The following is a 17,650-nucleotide window of genomic DNA, read 5'->3' as shown; positions in this document are numbered from 1 at the left end:
ACAAACGCCGTTTTCACGGCGACCCAGATAAATCTCAAAAAGAGTATAAGTGCTTTAAGTGTAGAAAATGTGCCCACACCCATGTGCTCACTGCTTCACACAAGTACAATCCCCATGGTAACACGCCCAGAGCGCTCTCTCATAAAGCGGCCACACACCGCTCGAGTTCTAAATGTAGTAAATGTGCCCACACTTCCGTGCTCACAACTACTCGCTGCTCGCTCTGTCACTCAGTTACCTCAATTTGCCACGGCTCAAGCCGCAGGGGTATTAAGTATAGAAAAAGTGCCCACTCCCGTGTGCTCACTGCCTCACACAGACCAGGTTCCCATGGCAACGCGTCCAGAGCGCTATCTCTTAAAGCGGAAACTTTCCGCTCGAGCATCAAGTGTAGGAAATGTGCCCACAGCCCTGTGCTCACACCTGCCCACTGCCCGCTCTGCCAGACAGGTTGCAAACCTCATAAAGCCCCCAAACACTGGCCGTGTCATAAGTGCAAATCCCGCGCCAGCTCACGAGCACGCGCGCCCACTTTCAGACACCATAATCCCCACGCCGCTCTCGCGCCTGGGATGTTTGACAGCAGTTCACGCTCCATCGTCCGAGATCGAGCTACTAAATTCTGCACAGTCGGCCAGCCCTGTTCTTCTGCCCTCGTGTCCGAGCATCGGCGGCGCGTGCGCCGCCCCGTCTTCTCTGATACAGGTTCCCCATCCCGCGCAACGCGGCGATCTGAACCCAGAGACCATTCGACCCCTAGCCATGCATGCAAAAGCATGGGAGGCTATTCAGGGCGCGTCAGAATGGGTGCTCAACACCATAAGACACGGTTATTCGCTCCAATTTGCTCGTCGCCCTCCGCGCTTTCTAGCGCAGACGGAAACGAAAGTGAGTTTGGAAACAGCACATCTGCTTCAAGCAGAGATAACAAAGCTGCTGCGAAAAGGGGCCATAGAACAGGTACATCCTTCCCTGAGCGAGTCAGGCTTTTACAGCCGTTACTTCCTCGTTCCCAAGAAGGACGGAGCATTAAGACCTATTTTAGATCTGAGACATCTGAACAAGGCTCTCATGAGACGGCCGTTCAGGATGATTACAACCAGACAGATCCTCGCGCAAATTCGCCCAGGAGACTGGTTTATCTCTCTCGATCTGAAAGACGCTTATTTCCAGATCCAGATAACTCCTCGTCACAGGCCATTTTTGAGATTCGCCTTCGACGGTCGAGCTTATCAATACACAGTCCTGCCGTTCGGCCTGTCTTTAGCACCCCGTACATTTACGAAATGCATGGACACGGCTCTCGCTTCCCTGAGGAGTCAGGGAATGCGAATTCTGAACTACTTGGACGATTGGCTCGTTCTAGCGCAGTCAGAGACAGAACTTGTGTCTCACAGAACAGCGTTACTCGACCACCTGGAGGGTCTGGGTCTAGCGGTCAACTGGACCAAGAGCTCGCTCTCGCCCCGGCAGTCGATTTCCTTTCTCGGAATAGAACTGGACTCGGTGGCGATGACGGCCAGATTGTCAGAGCAGCGCGCGCGCCGCATCCAGCGCCTCGCTGCATCCTTCAAAGAAGGCAACCGGGTTCCCCTGAAGGCATTTCAGCGCATTCTGGGGCATATGGCCTCAGCTGCAGCGGTGCTTCAGCTGGGTTTACTGCGCATGCGCCCGCTTCAACGCTGGCTGAGAACGCGCGTATCCCATCGAGCCTGGGCGACCGGCGGCTCGCTAATCAGAGTGACTCAGGTCTGTGTCTCAGCCCTGCAGCCCTGGCTAGCAGCCGAATGGTATCACACAGGAGTGAATATGGGAGTGGTTTCACACCGGAAAGTTGTCTCGACAGACGCGTCCAACCTAGGTTGGGGAGCGCTCTTCGAAGGCAGACCGGTCTTTGGCCACTGGTCAGACCAGGAGAATCTCCTACACATAAACTGTCTAGAGATGCTCGCGGTCGAGAAAACGCTCATGCACTTCCTCCCTTTCCTCCATGGTCACCATGTTCTAGTCCGCACGGACAACACTTCAGTAGTGGCCTATGTGAACCGCCAGGGCGGTGTCAGATCAAAGCAACTCTGCGCCCTGACGGAACGCCTCCTCGTATGGGCTCAGCACTCTCTGCGCTCTCTGAGAGCATCGCATGTGCCTGGCCATCTGAACGAGGGCCCCGACAGACTGTCCAGGGACAATGTTCCCCCTGGGGAGTGGTCTTTACACCCCCAAACAGTCCAGTCGCTGTGGCGCCGCTTTGGCAGAGCAAAAGTCGACCTCCTTGCGTCAAAAGACAACGCGCACTGCCCAGCGTTCTTTTCAAAGAGCGAGGACGCGCTGGCCCAGTGGCCCGCTATATGCCTTTCCACCAGTCTCTCTGCTGCCTCAGGTTATCGAGAGAGTCAGGAAAGCGCGCCACACAGTGCTCCTCATAGCCCCGTTCTGGGAGAACCAAGCTTGGTTCCCGGAACTCATACAATTGGCAGACTCAGCCCCTTGGCCGATTCCGGTGCGGAGAGACCTTCTCTCTCAAGCCCGCGGCTCGATTTGGCATCCCCACCCAGAGCACTGGTCTCTGCATGCGTGGAGCCTCAACAATTACATGCTGATCTACCAGAAGGGGTGATGAACACGATCATACAATCTAGAGCCCCCTCCACGAGGCGGCTCTACACGTCTAAATGGTCTGTGTTTAACAAATGGTGCACTACCAAAGGGCTCAATCCACAGACATGTGGGGTCTCGCAAGTATTGTGCTTCCTTCAAGAGCTACTGGACGCGGGCAGGTCCCCCTCCACGCTCAAAGTCTATGTCGCGGCCATTTCAGCGCTCTCTGTTTCAGAGCCGGGCCGCGCATTAGGAAGGAACGAGTTTGTCATCCGCTTCCTTAGAGGAGCGAGGAGGATGAACCCCCCGCGACCCCCTTCGGTTCCTATGTGGGATCTTTCACTGGTCTTAGACGCACTGAAAGCACATCCCTTTGAACCCTTAGAAACTGTGGATATGAAATACCTCACGCTCAAAACCGTTTTTCTGATAGCACTGTCTTCAGTAAAACGTGTGGGAGACCTTCACGCGTTATCCACTAACGCTGCGTGCCTCGAGTTCGGACCCAATGACTCTAAAGTTATTCTCAGACCGAGGCATGGGTACGTCCCAAAAACTTTGGGCACTCCCTTCAGAGCGCAGGTCATTTCCCTTTCAGCCCTGCCGAATACTGGCTGCGAGGCATATAGTCACCTCCTCTGCCCAGTTAGGGCGCTGAGAAGCTATATTTCGCGCTCCGCTGCCTTCAGGCGTTCAGAGCAGCTTTTTGTTTCGTTTGGTGGGCGCACCAAGGGTCTCGCCGCCTCGAAACACACTCTGTCCAGATGGATAGTCGATGCTATCGCAGCTGCTTACGCATCTAAAAACCTGCAGTGCCCCTTGGGCATTCGGGCACACTCCACCAGAGGCATGGCCTCATCGTGGGCGTGGTCCAGCGGGATTCCCATTCATGACATTTGTGCAGCGGCAGGCTGGGCCTCCCCCTCCACATTTGTTAGGTTTTACAACCTGGAAGTTCCCGCCTTGCAGGCCAAAGTGCTATCAGTCTAAGTCTCGCGTAAGCCAGCCCACTGTCTGTGCGCGGGCTACGCTGCTGATTTAGCTCTACTGGTTGAGCTGCACTATATGGAAGTGTTAGTTGGACCGGCTGTGCCGCTCCCTGCCCCATATTATGTGCTTGTGTACTGTGGTGTCTTGGCCGCCCAGCTCCGCTTCGCGTTCCCTGGGCTCCCCATGGGACTCATTCAGGATGCTGGGCGCGCGCACGGCGTTGACAAAGGTGTTCCCGCAGCGTAAGCTAGCTTACGCAATACGAGAGAACCTCTCGTAAGAGAACGTACTCGGTTACTAACGTAACCTCGGTTCTCTCTAGAGAGGGAACGAGTATTGCGTAACCCGCCGTGCTCTCGCCACGAGCTCATTTTCGCTTCATGCGACAGAAACCAGCGAAGCAGCCTCTGTTCCTTGCTTATATACGCTAAGCCACACCCCTATGACGGGCTGTGACGCGCCAAGCGCGCTCATTGGACGTGACGTCACGCGCAAGGCTCAGCCATAGGCTGCTGCAGTTGCCGCAGAGCAGCCAATGGGCACGCGATTCGCTTGCCCTAGGTCTGCAGGCTGCCGCACTGCGTTGACAAGTTTTAAAAAATTAGGATAATTTTTGGCTTCAGTATCTCATGAAAGGAGACTTTCCCGCAGCGTAAGCTAGCTTACGCAATACTCGTTCCCTCTCTAGAGAGAACCGAGGTTACGTTAGTAACCGAGTACGTTTTCAAATCCAGGTTGCAAAGTTGATGTACCCAGTTCAGATCATAGAACCTCTACTAATGAGCTGAATAATATTTATGTATAAATATTATTTTCTCCACTCAAGACAAAAAAAAGACAGAACTGCCATCATGTTGGTATGATTATGCCATAATGTTGGCATCATTAGTGATGAGGAAGATGTTGATGACACTGAAAATCATACAGAGGATGAATAATTAGGGGTTAGTCTTGTGTAGCTACTTCCTTGACTACATTAATTACGTGCTATCTACTCAATAACCGATCAGACTGTCTGACTTGAAGTGTAAAGCACTTAAACCACAGTTCATTATTTAGTTTTTTTTGTGCTCCTTAGGAATATAGATTATACCTAACCTAAATAATAGCACTATGTGAAAAAGCTCATTTAAATAATGGTACATCAGTCTCCCCGAACAGTTATGCAGGAAAATGTCTAAAAAAATATGTACACTCTTACTCCTGTAAGTTGCGTAAAGTCATCAAATCAATTTAGAGCTGCTTATATCAAAAAATGTGACATTCAATTTTCTTTGCATTGTTTATCATAGGCTGAGACTTTTAATGCATAATTACTAATTAACTTTGATGCAGTTTAAAAGTTTACTTCACTGTAACCAGTTCCTCAGTTTCATGTATTTATAGGTATGCCCGATCTGCCAGGGAGAGTTCTCAACTGATGTGCAAACAGTGCATGCAAGTCTTTGTATTGATAGGTAAATATTAATTTTGCTAATGCAATGCAACATTTTTATCATCCAAAAATGTATGTTTGAGTCACATCAGTTTTTGACATTGAATATTGGACATTCATTTCTGAAGTCGCTGCCATCTAATTGAACAAATTGGTTACTATTTATTGCAGTGAAAGTTACATCAATACCACATTCGTTTAAGGTCTTCTCTAGAGTCCATTGTAGAAGAACACCCAGGGATGTCGCAAAATGCAGTTGAAGGAACTTCCCTTGGGCCAAGGTCCTGATTCTTCAGAGATTCTACAACTGGTAGGTTTTAAAAAAGATCAAAGTATGTCAGTCAATAGTACCCAGGGTTTGAAATTACATTTTGCACTCAGCAGATTGGTGGAAACCTTACTTGTCATAATTGTTCATGATTCTCTTTTAGAAAAAGTAACCTACCTTAAAGCTAACCACTTCTCAATTGTATAAACCACATCATTTTTATGGTGAAACAAAAAGTTGAACTGTCAAAGTTGTTTTCCTCAGCAGGGTGAACAGTTCATTCATTTGTACTGCTCTTGCATTTGTCCAGTATGGAAAACCGAACCATGTCCAAAGAAGGCTAGTCGGCTTTTTGTTCAAGAGATCTGCTGTTAAAATGAGGAGAACCCAAGTCTGACTCTGACTATTAATGTTACTGATGACTTGCCAGAGCAAGACAGTGCAGTAATTTTGTTCTACAAGCAAGAACATGTGAATTGGGGAGCTCCGGTGAAGTTCAACTTGAAAGGTAATGATGTTGATATTGTTTTTCAAAACCGTTAAAGACAGAGATGCTGGCAGAACACTGCAGGTATTTTCAAAATATGTTTTTCTGATTACAGTTGGTGTACACGGCATGTCTTTTCATTAATGATGAATAAACTCAAATCTGGATTCTGAGATGAGCAAAAAAGCTATCTACAAATCCCCTCAAAAGCTGCTGCAGGTGCTCTTGAAACATGGTCTGCAATCAACTTTCCCCAATGTGTTTGTAGCCCTACATAATTTTTTTTTGACACTGCCGGTTACAAACTCTGAAGGAGAAAGATCTTTTTCACAAATGGCAAGAATTAAAAATGAACTCAGAACAACACAAACACAAAAGCACCTCAGTCACTGATGGCCACTGAATCTCAGCTGGTCATGGACTTGGATTTTGATGACATTGTAACTGAGTTTGCTAACAGGAGATCCAGGAAGAAGTCTTTTTAAGGGCAGCCGGAGAGAGGAGTGGAGAGAGAGACAGACAGACAGACAGCCCCTGAGGAGAGGAGGAGACGCTTTTATCCAAAGCAACTTACATGTAGTAGATTTGTCAATAGTTGGACAGGTCATACACCAGCAATTATAATTTGTAAGCAACCAATATTATAGAATACTTACATCATCTTGTAATGTGTCTACTACCATTTCACTATCATTTAATCATCAAACAAAGTGCCTTGAATAATAAAGTGCATAAATGCAGATTTTTTTTTTTTGTATAAAGAAGAGAGAGTAGAAAGAAGAGTAAAAAAAAAAAAACATTTGGGGAAGAAACTTGAGTTAAGATATCAGATTCTTTCAGGTTTTTGACAAGTTGACCTATACTGTTTGCATCCTTTTCATCACAGGAAGAGGGGGAGAGAGACAAAGCGTGGCAGCCCCTGGAGAGCCGAGGAGAAGAGGACAGGAGAGGAGGAGAGAGACAGACTGGAAGGAAACATAAATGGGTGTGTGTGTGTGAATTATGGAAGAATTTGTTTCATAGAACTGGATTGGTAAAGGTGAGGCACTATGTGCTTGCATATGCCAGCTTGTTGCTCGCTAGAGGTGTTACCAGCCAATAGTAACCAAAAATTCAAAAGCTTGATTGTGTTGCCCTACAAGACATTGTGCCCAGGGGCCTGGCTATATTGTTGTCGTCTCTATTTTTAACTTTTGATTCTATTTTTCTGTTCTAAAAATTTTTTCTATTCTGTTTATCATAGTTGTAGTATTTCATCCTTACTGTTAATCAACATTAACCCCACTTACATTTCAAAATGCGGCAATTGCTGCAGTTTTGCACAATACCCCATTGCACCACCTGGCGGTCATTTCACAAATTACTTTTAAATGCGACTGGTTTATTTTTGCTGCTGCAGTAATAGGCATTCTGGTTGACTACCTACTGTACTTGCGTTTGCATACCCACTAACGCACATACATCAAGGGCTTATGTACAGCTTCTAACTCAGTTTTACATCTAAACAACTTTAGAAATGTACACATTTTTATTTGTATTTATTCTACTTCTCCCCAGAATGAATTCTCATGTGGACTTTAAGGTTCCCGTCTTGATTGAAACTCTTTCCACACCGGGGCATGTGAAAGGCTTCTCTCCAGTGTGAACTCTCATGTGTTTATTGAGGTTTCCTTTTTGTCTGAAACTGTTTCCACACAATGTGCAGGTAAAAGGCTTCTCTCCAGTGTGAATTCTCATGTGGTAATTAAGATTTTTTTTCTGAATGAAACTCGCTCCACACTGTTGGCAGGTGTAAGGTCTCTCTTCAGTGTGAATTCTCATGTGGTTTTTAAGGTTTCCATTTCGATTGAAACTCTTTCCACACTGAGAGCAGGTGTAAGGCTTCTCTCCAGTGTGAACTCTCATGTGGACTTTGAGGTTTCCTTGTTGATTGAAAATTAATCCACACTGTTGACAGGGGTAAAGCTTCCTCCCAGTGTGAACTCTCATGTGGGCTTCAAGCTTTCCAGGCTTATTGAATCTTAGTCCACACAGATGGCAGGTGAAATTACCCATAGTCCCTGTCTTTTGAGCCCTTTTTTGTGAGGACGTTTTTTCAGTCTGAGAGCTACTAAAATATTTTTCTTCAGTTATGACATCGTGAAGTGTCTTGAACTGATCTTTCTCTTTCATTTCATTCAGATCTTGACTCTCCTCTTTCGAAGGCACCAGGTCTAAAGCGTAAAAAGACATAAAAGTTAATCCCAGTTTAATGCCACAAAGCAACAGACATCAAAACATTTAGACAAGTAAAACATCAAAACTAATAACATGTATGCTAGATCCTATACGCAATCCACTGTACGTTTACATGGCGGGTGCCAGTGTTTTGCATACGTTCTGCCAATCAATAAAAGCATGTATAACTCTCTCAAACTCAGCAAATGTTAAAAAGCTCGTAACCTTAGTGAGGAGTCTTAGCTGAAAGAAACTAGATTTAACTTGTGCATTTACCTGCTCATTATGGAAGCTTGTTTCCGCCACTGAATAAAACATTTTAAAAGATAATTGCGACTTTTTATCTCACAATTGCGAGTTTACATCTCGCAATTCTGACTTTATTTCTCAGAATTGCGAGATATAAAGTCAGAATTGCGTGAAATAAAGTCAGAATTCTGAGATATAAAGTCAGAATTCTGACTTTTTTTCTCGCAATTGCGACTTTATATCTCAGAATTCTGACTTTATATCACGCAATTCTGACTTTATAACACATAATTACGAGTTTATATCTCGCAATTCTGACATCTTTTCTCAGAATTGTGAGATATAAAGTCCAATTCTAAGGGGGAAAAAAGGTTTTTTTTTTTTTTTTTTTTTACCTTAGAATAGTTTATATCTCACAATTCTGACTTTATAACACGCAATTGCGACTTTATATCATGCAACTCTGACTTTATATCTCACAATTCTGACTTTATAACACGCAATTGCGACTTTATATCATGCAACTCTGACTTTATATCTCCCAATTGCGTGATATAAAGTCAGAATTCTGAGATATAAAGTCAGAATTGCGTTATATAAAGTCGCAATTGCGAGAAAAAAAGTCAGAATTCTGACTTTATAACACGCAATTGTGACGTTATTTCACGCAATTCTGACTTTATATCTCGCAATTCTGAGAAATAAAGTCAGAATTGCGAGATGTAAACTCGCAATTGTGAGATAAAAAGTCGCAATTATCTTTTTTTTTTTTTTTTTTTGTGGCGGAAACAAGCTTCCATAGCTCATCAAAGGTCAAAGCAGAATCAAAAACAACGCCCAAATGTTTGACAGAGGGCTTGACATATGAGGCCAGGTTACCCAACACTTGGTATGTGTTGCCAGAAACAGCTAGAGACCCGAACACAATTTCCTCAGTCTTACTCTCATTTACATTTAGGAAATTTAAGGACATTCAAGCAGTTACAGCACTCAAACTCTGGTCGGTGTTTTGCTTAAAAGCCACATACATTTGAATGTCGTCACTTTTGAACTCGATAAACAAAGTATCAAGCTTCATCAGATTCCTCTGCTTTTTTTGCACAAGTTTCACAAAAGTAATACGAAAGTTTACACTGTAGCGTGATGAATGTCACAGTTTAAGAATGTTTACAGCAGTGTTGAAAAAGATCTGTTTGCAGAAATGACACAAAAGGTGTGTGACCCTCAAGTCTCCATGTTTAGATCAGTGTGCTCAATAATCTGCCTTTGACTTTGATTATTATTAAATTAAATACAAACAAACACCATTCTTTTGGTCTCCTCACATTATTTCTTGTAGTTCTTCACAGTCACATTCACCTTGATAGGCCCATTAGGGGTGTGTTTTTTGTCTCCCCCAGGTGAGAATACAGTACTGAACCTTGACTCTTGAACCTTGGCCCTCTCACCCCTATTCCCTCGTCGGGGAAAAGTAAACTCAGCCTAATATCAGCCTAGCTTACTGAGTCCCTTTCTATAGTACCCCAAAAGTTACCTTTGATTAGAAATTTAACAAGCAATGAGCACAGCGCGTTTGAAAGTACTAACCAAAATAATAAAATCCTCAATACAAATAATTTCATCATCACACAGTCTTGCATTACAACTGGCACTCAAAACAAACAAAGTTGAATGTAAGCCGAAACATGACAGCGCTCAGACCAAAGTAAATTAGTGACAGACAATTCTGCATCATAGACAGTTAACAGCGATTGTGGCATTTTTGAAACCAATGTTGATAATAAATAATATTATTAGACTGGCAAAGCAGCTGACTAAATCTATGTAACAGACCAGTGTTTCCCCAACCATTATATTAAGGGGGCACCCCACACTACTCTCATTCCACAGTAAAACACAACCAACGTGCGTCACTTTTACTTTCGTTTTCTACAGTATTTCTCTTCAGGGAAAAGCAATCAAGGAAAACATGCCTAGAGCACCCTCTAGTGGTCATTATATAAAACACAAAGGAAAAACCCTAAATGAGGTTGCGTTTAAAATCAGGCGTCTATCAGCAGATCCGCTGATAGACGCCACTTTCAAGTGCTCCTGGGTGTATCTGTGCAAGCGCTCGATGAAGCGTGTCAAAGATGTCATTGTAGCCAATCACAGACATATACGTTAAGTGCGTCAACACAATGTCCAATCAGAGGTGTTTCCGTTGCTAGAGGGAAATACTGGTAATGTCACAATTTTTTTAATTTCAGTACCGAAGTTGGTAGTTTTGACAACTCTACATATAAGGCTATACATCCATCTAGTGGTTACACCTTGGTATTGCAGATGATAAATGGTGCATGATTTAAAGGTAAATATGTAGTATATTTACTAAACATTTAGGGGATATTTAGTAAAATTCCCCTTAAAATACAAAATATTAAATGAACATTATTAATTTCTGAAGAGCTGGACAACTGAGTTCAGCTTTGAGAATGAAACCGACCTGTTTGTTCCTCAGTTTCTTCTTGTTTCACGCTGAATGTTTCTTCAATCTTCACTTCTTCACTCTCCTCTTTAATAAACGGCATCTTTGTTTGTTCCTCAGTATCTTCATGTTTTACTTTGAATGTTTCTTCAATCTTCACTTCTTCACGCTCCTCTTTAAAAAACGCCATCTGTATCATAGTGTGTCACATGGATCTCGAGTTTTCCTGTGTGGTTGGATGCTCTGTCCTGTTTAAGATGAGAATAATTAACAGAAAGAAAAACACTCAAAACTAAATCTCTGAGTGCGTCTCAATCAGATCTAGTTCAGTAGTTCAGTTCACTACTGAGAGAGTTAATGGGGCCGTATTCATAAAACATTTTATCTTACCACTAAGAGTTCTCCTAAATGGCAGTAAAAGTTCTTAGTTAAGGGTTTTCTATTAAAACTACTAAAGCTGCTGACCTCGTACACGCTTACTAACTATGACCACAGTGATTGGCCGATGGGGAGAGGTCTCTGTCAGTGATAGACGGTGATTCTCACGTCATCAGACGTCACTGAAGGCCATCTCAATTTGAAGGATTCTTGGAAGTTGGCCTTTGTTTCACATTCTTCATGCAGCCTGTTTTGATGGACGCATCAGACGTATCCTTCCTGGCCTTAAATCACCCACAATCCTTTGCACACATTTAAATTCATGAAAATAAAAAAGACAGAAAATGAGTCTGTGCTGAGTAAATAATGTTTTCGAACATGAAAGCATAGATGTTATCCTTTGTTTTGCTGTGAATTAATGACTGACACTAAACTGCCAATAATGTAAGCCACTGGAAGACCGCAGATGGCTGTCATTCACTGCAGTGCTTTCACAAAAAGCCAGTCAATATAAAGATTTGTAATACAAAGTTAATAGTATTTTCGTGCCATGACCGCTGGGGCGGGAACATGTGTGACGTTGCCATGCGCTCTTACTAGACCGTCTCATTCTAGCGTTTAATGGCTGAGGAGGACTCTAGCCTACAAGCCTCTGATGGACTGAACTAGGAAGACCTCAGTCTCTGTAATTCTCAGTTTGAGAATATTGTAGAACGAGGTATCATGTTGCATTATCATTATTAAGATTTTAAAAATATTTTGTTGCAGAGCATGTGAGCAGAGTGGAGCAGGAGCGAGCGGGTGGATCTTGGACAGAGCGCAGAGCGGCATTTTTAGAAGGACGGAGCATCGGTTTCCCGATTTTTGCTGCGCAAAAGTTCAGTTATAAGAATTTTGGCCTAATAGGCCTAGTTAATTTACTTTTAAAACGTTTGTATATTTTTTTTATATTTTTGTTTATATACATTTTATTTATATTATTAGGCCCCTTTATTCGTTTAATTTTACAGCAGTTTGTGTGTACAATGGATATAAGCCCATTTAAATTTTAATCGTGCGCGTTACGCAAAAGTTCACTTATCAAATTTCTGGCCTAATAGTTAATTTACTTTTAAAACTTTCAGGTATATTTTTGTTTATATAATTTTTATTTATATTATTAGGCCCATTTATTCGTTTAATTTTACAGGACTTTTTGTGTAGGCTATATTCCTTCTTGCATAGGCCTAATTTGTAATTTGAAATAAAACATTTCTATTTGAAACATGTTGTTGTTGCTCATTAGTTATTTAGGAGGTAAGGCTGTGGTCTAAGCTAAAAGTGATATACATGTAGATTTTTTTCAATATTTTTATTCAAATAAAGGTTTTAAAATGTAGGTTAAGCGTCACTAATTAAACTAGTATATGATTAGCAAATTGTCAGACTCTTACATTGTATCTCAAGAGATTGCAGACTTCAAGCGACAAATTATGTTTTATAAAGAAAGTTCGGGAGGAGCACATTCAAACGGTCTATCTAATCATCTCGAGAGGTGTATATACACAGCCGACTCGCCTAGTTACCTCGACAGTTTTCTGCATCCCTCCACCAGCCTGACTCCTCACTCTCGGCCAGGGATACAGGGGAGAATTTGTGTTTCCTCGTTTCCTTTCCTCAGGTCTCAGCTCCCTTTAGGACCCGAGGGAAGGCTGCAAGGAAAATTTGGAAAATGAGGACGGAGGAATCGAAGTAAAGCTTATTTGTATATTGAAATATTCTTGATCACTCGAGCGTCACTTCATAGCGTCATCAGCAGCGGTCAAAGGATCTGCCCTTATGTTTGGTTATTTAATAAATAAATAAATAAATATTAAAGATAAAGCAAGATTCCCAGTTGATATTTGCATCATATATGGTTTATTTAAACGGCAAAGGTAAAGCATAAATTAATATTGTGATGGATGTGAAGGGGTAGGAGAATTTATATGTGCGTCAGGTTTCTCCATATGAAAGACTTCCACATAGGAAACACCCGTGCATCTTCGCTCATGACTTCTCTGAAAGCTCCTCACTCCTCGATCCTCGCCTCCTCGCGGTGCAATTAGAGAATTGAGATTTATACTTGTCCTTCAAGATGGCTGAGCTTGATCGGTTTCCGGGTCACAGGCTGGAGGACAGAGGAGCGAAGAGACGAGGAAGCATCAATTTGAGTATTGAGAAGTCTAGGGTAAGTGTACCTATTATCCCACCAAAATCTAAGCCTAGGTTTTTTTCATAGATATTGACAGTTTATAAGAAATATTATTTGTTAAAATGCAAGATTTCTCTCTCATTTAAAAATGTATTAATTAGTTGATGTTAGGGCTCGGCGGTATGACGGTATATATCGTTACCGCGGTAGAAAATGTCAACCGTAACAGATTTTTTCATTCCGTGTATACCGCGACATGTTAATAAGTGGGCGTGGTTAACGCACATGCAGCGTGTGTCAGACTGAGACACTGAGATTTGTCAAAGAAACATGAAGAAAGCAGATCAAGAGGATCCACAAAGGAATTACGTTTTCTAAAGGGTTGTTGTTAACGTGATATTTTCGGGGAGAAAGGCGCAGCAGTCAACTAGAGCAGTGCGGCACCCGTAGGCTACAGTTTAGAGGAGTGCACGATCGCAACGAGGAAAGCATGAAGCTTACTTGACAACAGTTCATATATCAATATCGTAACAAATAGAAATAATCTTAAATAATGTAAAGTTATCTGCATCTTTCTGTCTCTTATGTATAGTTACTTTTTAAACACGAAACTCGCATTCATTAGGCTATGACACACGAGCGGTTGCCGTGGTAATGAACAACCTGCTTGTTAAAGTGAATGTATAATCCTGTATCTGAGGCAAAATTACTAAATATGCAGCGCGAGTTATATATTTCTAACTCCAAACAATTGGCCACTGAAACAGCTGATAAAATCTAGCTTCGATTTAATGCGCGATTATAACTTGTCACTGAAAAATTCTGATCGCATTTTACTGATGCAAAAGACGCGCGGTGTGTCGGTTTTCAACGAGCTATGTAAAATAATGACGCAGTTACAAGGTGTGTATAATTTACACTACTTAGTCAACACTAACAGTAGCTGCTGTTCGGTTTTCATACTGCTGTTCTCCTAGTCACTTATGAACTTGATGAACTTGACACTTCTGAACCTCTCTTGATTAAAGCTTTAGGTGACGGGTTGCCAGATATCACAAAAAGAGCAAAACAAGCCCTTTAAAACGCAGTATAATAAGCAGACATGGCAAATAATGTACCGGGAAAACATTTAAACATAACTAGTATTTACTAATATCCTACCAAATTAAAAGGAAGTAACTCATTTATTATGAATAGAATAGTTCAATATAAAATATTCAGATATTATAAACTGATTGATGAAGTAAAGCAATAACATGAGATTGAAAAATTATTCAGCAACACTTTATCTAAAGTTTAATTGCACCTATGAGTTGTATTTAATATCAATCAGTTGGGGGCAGTTCATCTAAAAGTTTATGAGTGTTTTGTTTACTATATTTAGCTATTAAAATAGTTTACCAAAGAAATAATTTACCAAATAAAAGAAAAAGAAAATTCAAACAAAGTTAAGTACCTTTTCATTTCTAAGGTATTTGGGTTTATTTATTATACAAAGCCCTTTTTGTCGATTTTGCGAGAATAACTGCAGATATAAATAACTATATCGTGAAATATATCGTTACCGTGAAATAAAATTAGTCATACCGTGAAACAGAATTTTGGTCATACCGCCCACCCCTAGTTGATGTACATTTTAGAATATAAAATTAAGATATTTTAGGAATAAAGTCAGAAGTCTGGCATGGGCTTAATTGGTACTTTGGCACCATTTAAGCCCACATGTGTTCCAGATAAGCCCACATCATCATTGATTCACAAAATATAAAAATGATTGATTTTAAAGAAGTAAAACATCAATATATTTATTCAGTGACAGAGAAGTATTAAAAAAAATCCTTTTGCTAATGTTTGATTAGAGCCCTGGGTGGGATGGGTAGGTGTTAGTGGCCGGTGGTCTGGAGCCTTAAGTCGGCTTGACTGGAGTTGTAGCTGGAGTTAAGCTGGAAGTTTGACCGGGTGTATCTCGGGAGCCAAGCCGAGTTAGGGCTCCATACTCTGGGCTTAGGGGGGCCTCCTAGTGGGCCCCCCAGGCCGGGAATCCGGAGCCTTAAGTCGGCTTGGCTCCCGAGTTATGCCTTGTCAAAGGTGGAAGTTTAACCGGGTGTATCTCGAGAGCCAAGCCAAGTTGGGGCTCCAGACTCTGGGGTTTTGGGGGGTCTCCTAGGGTCTCTGATAATCACTGATACAACCTTTAAAGGGTACATGGGATTAATGGGTACACTTGATCATTTGTTGTGTGAACTCGTGAAAACAACTGCCACAGGTAATCGGACATTATTTATTTATAAAATATTTATTTTAGCTGTTTTATCATAGATTAAAATCTATGAATAAAATATGTAGCATTTATGAAGAAAAGTTTCAACACCCAAGGCTATTGCCACATTAGTTTCCACTGTCGGGCTAAAAGCGGCTGCAAGTGTTTCCACTGTCACTTCCAGGGCTTGAGCGGGCCTCGTCGGAGCCAACGGCCAGGGTATTTTGTGCCCGCCGGATACCTTGGTCCAAAAGCGGGCCCCTGAAGAGAGTGCTAAAACTCCTCAGGTCGTATTTTTGGTGGAACATTTTTAGAAATTATCATTCTTTCTATATGTGAGGTAAATATACTGTCCTGTGACGACAAATAAACAGAAACAGACGTGACTGAATAAGTACGTGTGTTCTCCTTTTGTGAAATAATGATAAATACCACTTTATTTCTGTGTGACTAATGTGCAATCTTGACACTAATTAATTCATTATGATCAATGTATTACTTATTAGTGTAAAAATGTAGTAAAACATTGATGCTTGGGTTTTATATCTTTTATAAAACAAAAATGTCAACAAACTGACATTATTATCATGTTTGTTTTACGATCTCGCTAGTTTCCAGTGATTTCTTTGTCATTTGTTGGTGAAATGTAGGGTTTGTGTGACGTTCCAGAGAGGTGTGTTTTAGTGAAGCGCTGCAGAGCTTCAGGCCCAACAGTGTAAACGCAGTGTGGTTTTGGGCTCAGTGCTGCAGGCCCGAGGCTATTATCCCTGACCGGCCCTCTCAGAGCTAAAATTAGGACTGACACACGCATTATTTTTAAGAGTTTCTCCTAAATCGGCAAGTTAGGAGCTACTTTTTGCCTTAAGATGTTTTGTGAATACGGCCCCTGATTAGACACAAAAAAAAACACACACACACACACACACACACACACACACTTGAAACTAACACTACAAACTAATAAAAGAACTCAAATTGTATAGACACTATATATCTTAGGCAGTTTAAGTAGCTATTTAATGATTTGTAGAAATTGAAATAGAGCACTTCGAATAACTTAATCATTTGTTGCAAGTCAATTGGTTCAAATGACTCTGATTTTCAAAAAGCTCAGTTTGTTTGCCAGTGACTGAATTCGTGTTAATGATAAACTGATTCAAGCTATAAGGAGCGAAATGAGACTTACCTTTAATGTCACTCATGAATCTTTTGTTACTTTGCTCACACAACGTTGATAAATGTTAGATAAAGCAATGAAATGGTACATTTAATAACAAATAATTCAATCGGCGTCCGTTGTAAAACTTTGAAGACTTTTGAACTGCTTCTATCAGGTTAAACACTATCACAATTCTTAAAACAAACCTTTCTTCAGCCGAATCACAACAGATGTAGGAGCGTGGCGCAGCCTTATGACATCACACAACAAGACCAAAATAAAAGTCCTGTTCAGATGCTGCTGCTAAAAAATTATGACAAAATTCTGAGTTGAATGTACTGGTGAAATACATTTAATAACACAATGGTAAGTTCATTATACAGTTAACATTGAGAGTTAAAAAATAAAAATTAAAGCTATAACACAATCCAGTCAGAGAGACCAACCCTCAAACTAATTTATTTTCTTATGGCTTATGTTATGTCTACTTTATCATGTTTATCATATTTGTTAGTTTATGGCTTTAACATGGGAAAAGCGACCCAAATAATGTCAATAACTGTAGAAAAATTAGGAAGATTTGATGAAAATAAATCTTTTTTCATAATTTTTTTTTATTTTATACCTATTTTCAGGTATTTTTAGAGCCAAATGAACTTTATATGTCCACAGTTTTAATATCAGAAAAAACACAGACATTTATATGTGTTTCAGTGCTAACACACACACACACACACACACACACACACACACACACACACACATAACTCTCTCTTTTTTAAAATCACATATGTCACTATTTGCATTTTTAAATTAGTTTATATCTGGTAAGGTTTCTTCACCCAACAATACAGTTTTACTTTTTAGACAAAGTATCACAGACTTTAGAAGTAAAATTATATTTTCAGCACATAATTTGACATGTATTTAAATATGTATTTCACCAATACATTTACCTCTGAATTTCTC

General features: G+C 41.4%; 1 protein-coding gene across 4 annotated transcripts; it reads right to left on the bottom strand.

The window, feature by feature from the left end:
* Positions 1-4,964: 4,964 nt before the first annotated feature.
* On the bottom strand, positions 4,965-16,955 carry LOC311290042 (uncharacterized protein). Of its 4 annotated transcripts, XM_084408337.1 has the most exons (4): positions 16,709-16,912; positions 11,258-11,391; positions 10,730-10,959; positions 4,965-7,991 (listed from the first exon to the last, which is right to left on the bottom strand). In XM_084408337.1, exons 3-4 carry the CDS (start codon positions 10,908-10,910, stop codon positions 7,345-7,347), a joined length of 828 nt encoding a protein of 275 aa, XP_084264463.1. In that variant the 5' UTR covers positions 10,911-10,959; positions 11,258-11,391; positions 16,709-16,912; the 3' UTR covers positions 4,965-7,344. The 4 variants fall into 4 exon arrangements, with proteins under 4 accessions (XP_084264463.1, XP_084264462.1, XP_084264465.1 ...); XM_084408336.1 differs by lacking the exon at positions 11,258-11,391 and having other exon boundaries at positions 16,709-16,955; XM_084408339.1 differs by lacking the exon at positions 11,258-11,391 and having other exon boundaries at positions 16,888-16,955.
* Between the last annotated feature and the right edge of the window lie 695 nt (positions 16,956-17,650).

Source organism: Rutilus rutilus, assembly GCF_951802725.1.
Source record: "Rutilus rutilus genome assembly, chromosome: 4".
NCBI classification, from domain to species: domain Eukaryota; kingdom Metazoa; phylum Chordata; class Actinopteri; order Cypriniformes; family Leuciscidae; genus Rutilus; species Rutilus rutilus.
Note: the sequence above shows the minus strand (reverse complement) of the source record. Positions and strands in the feature narration are given on the sequence as shown.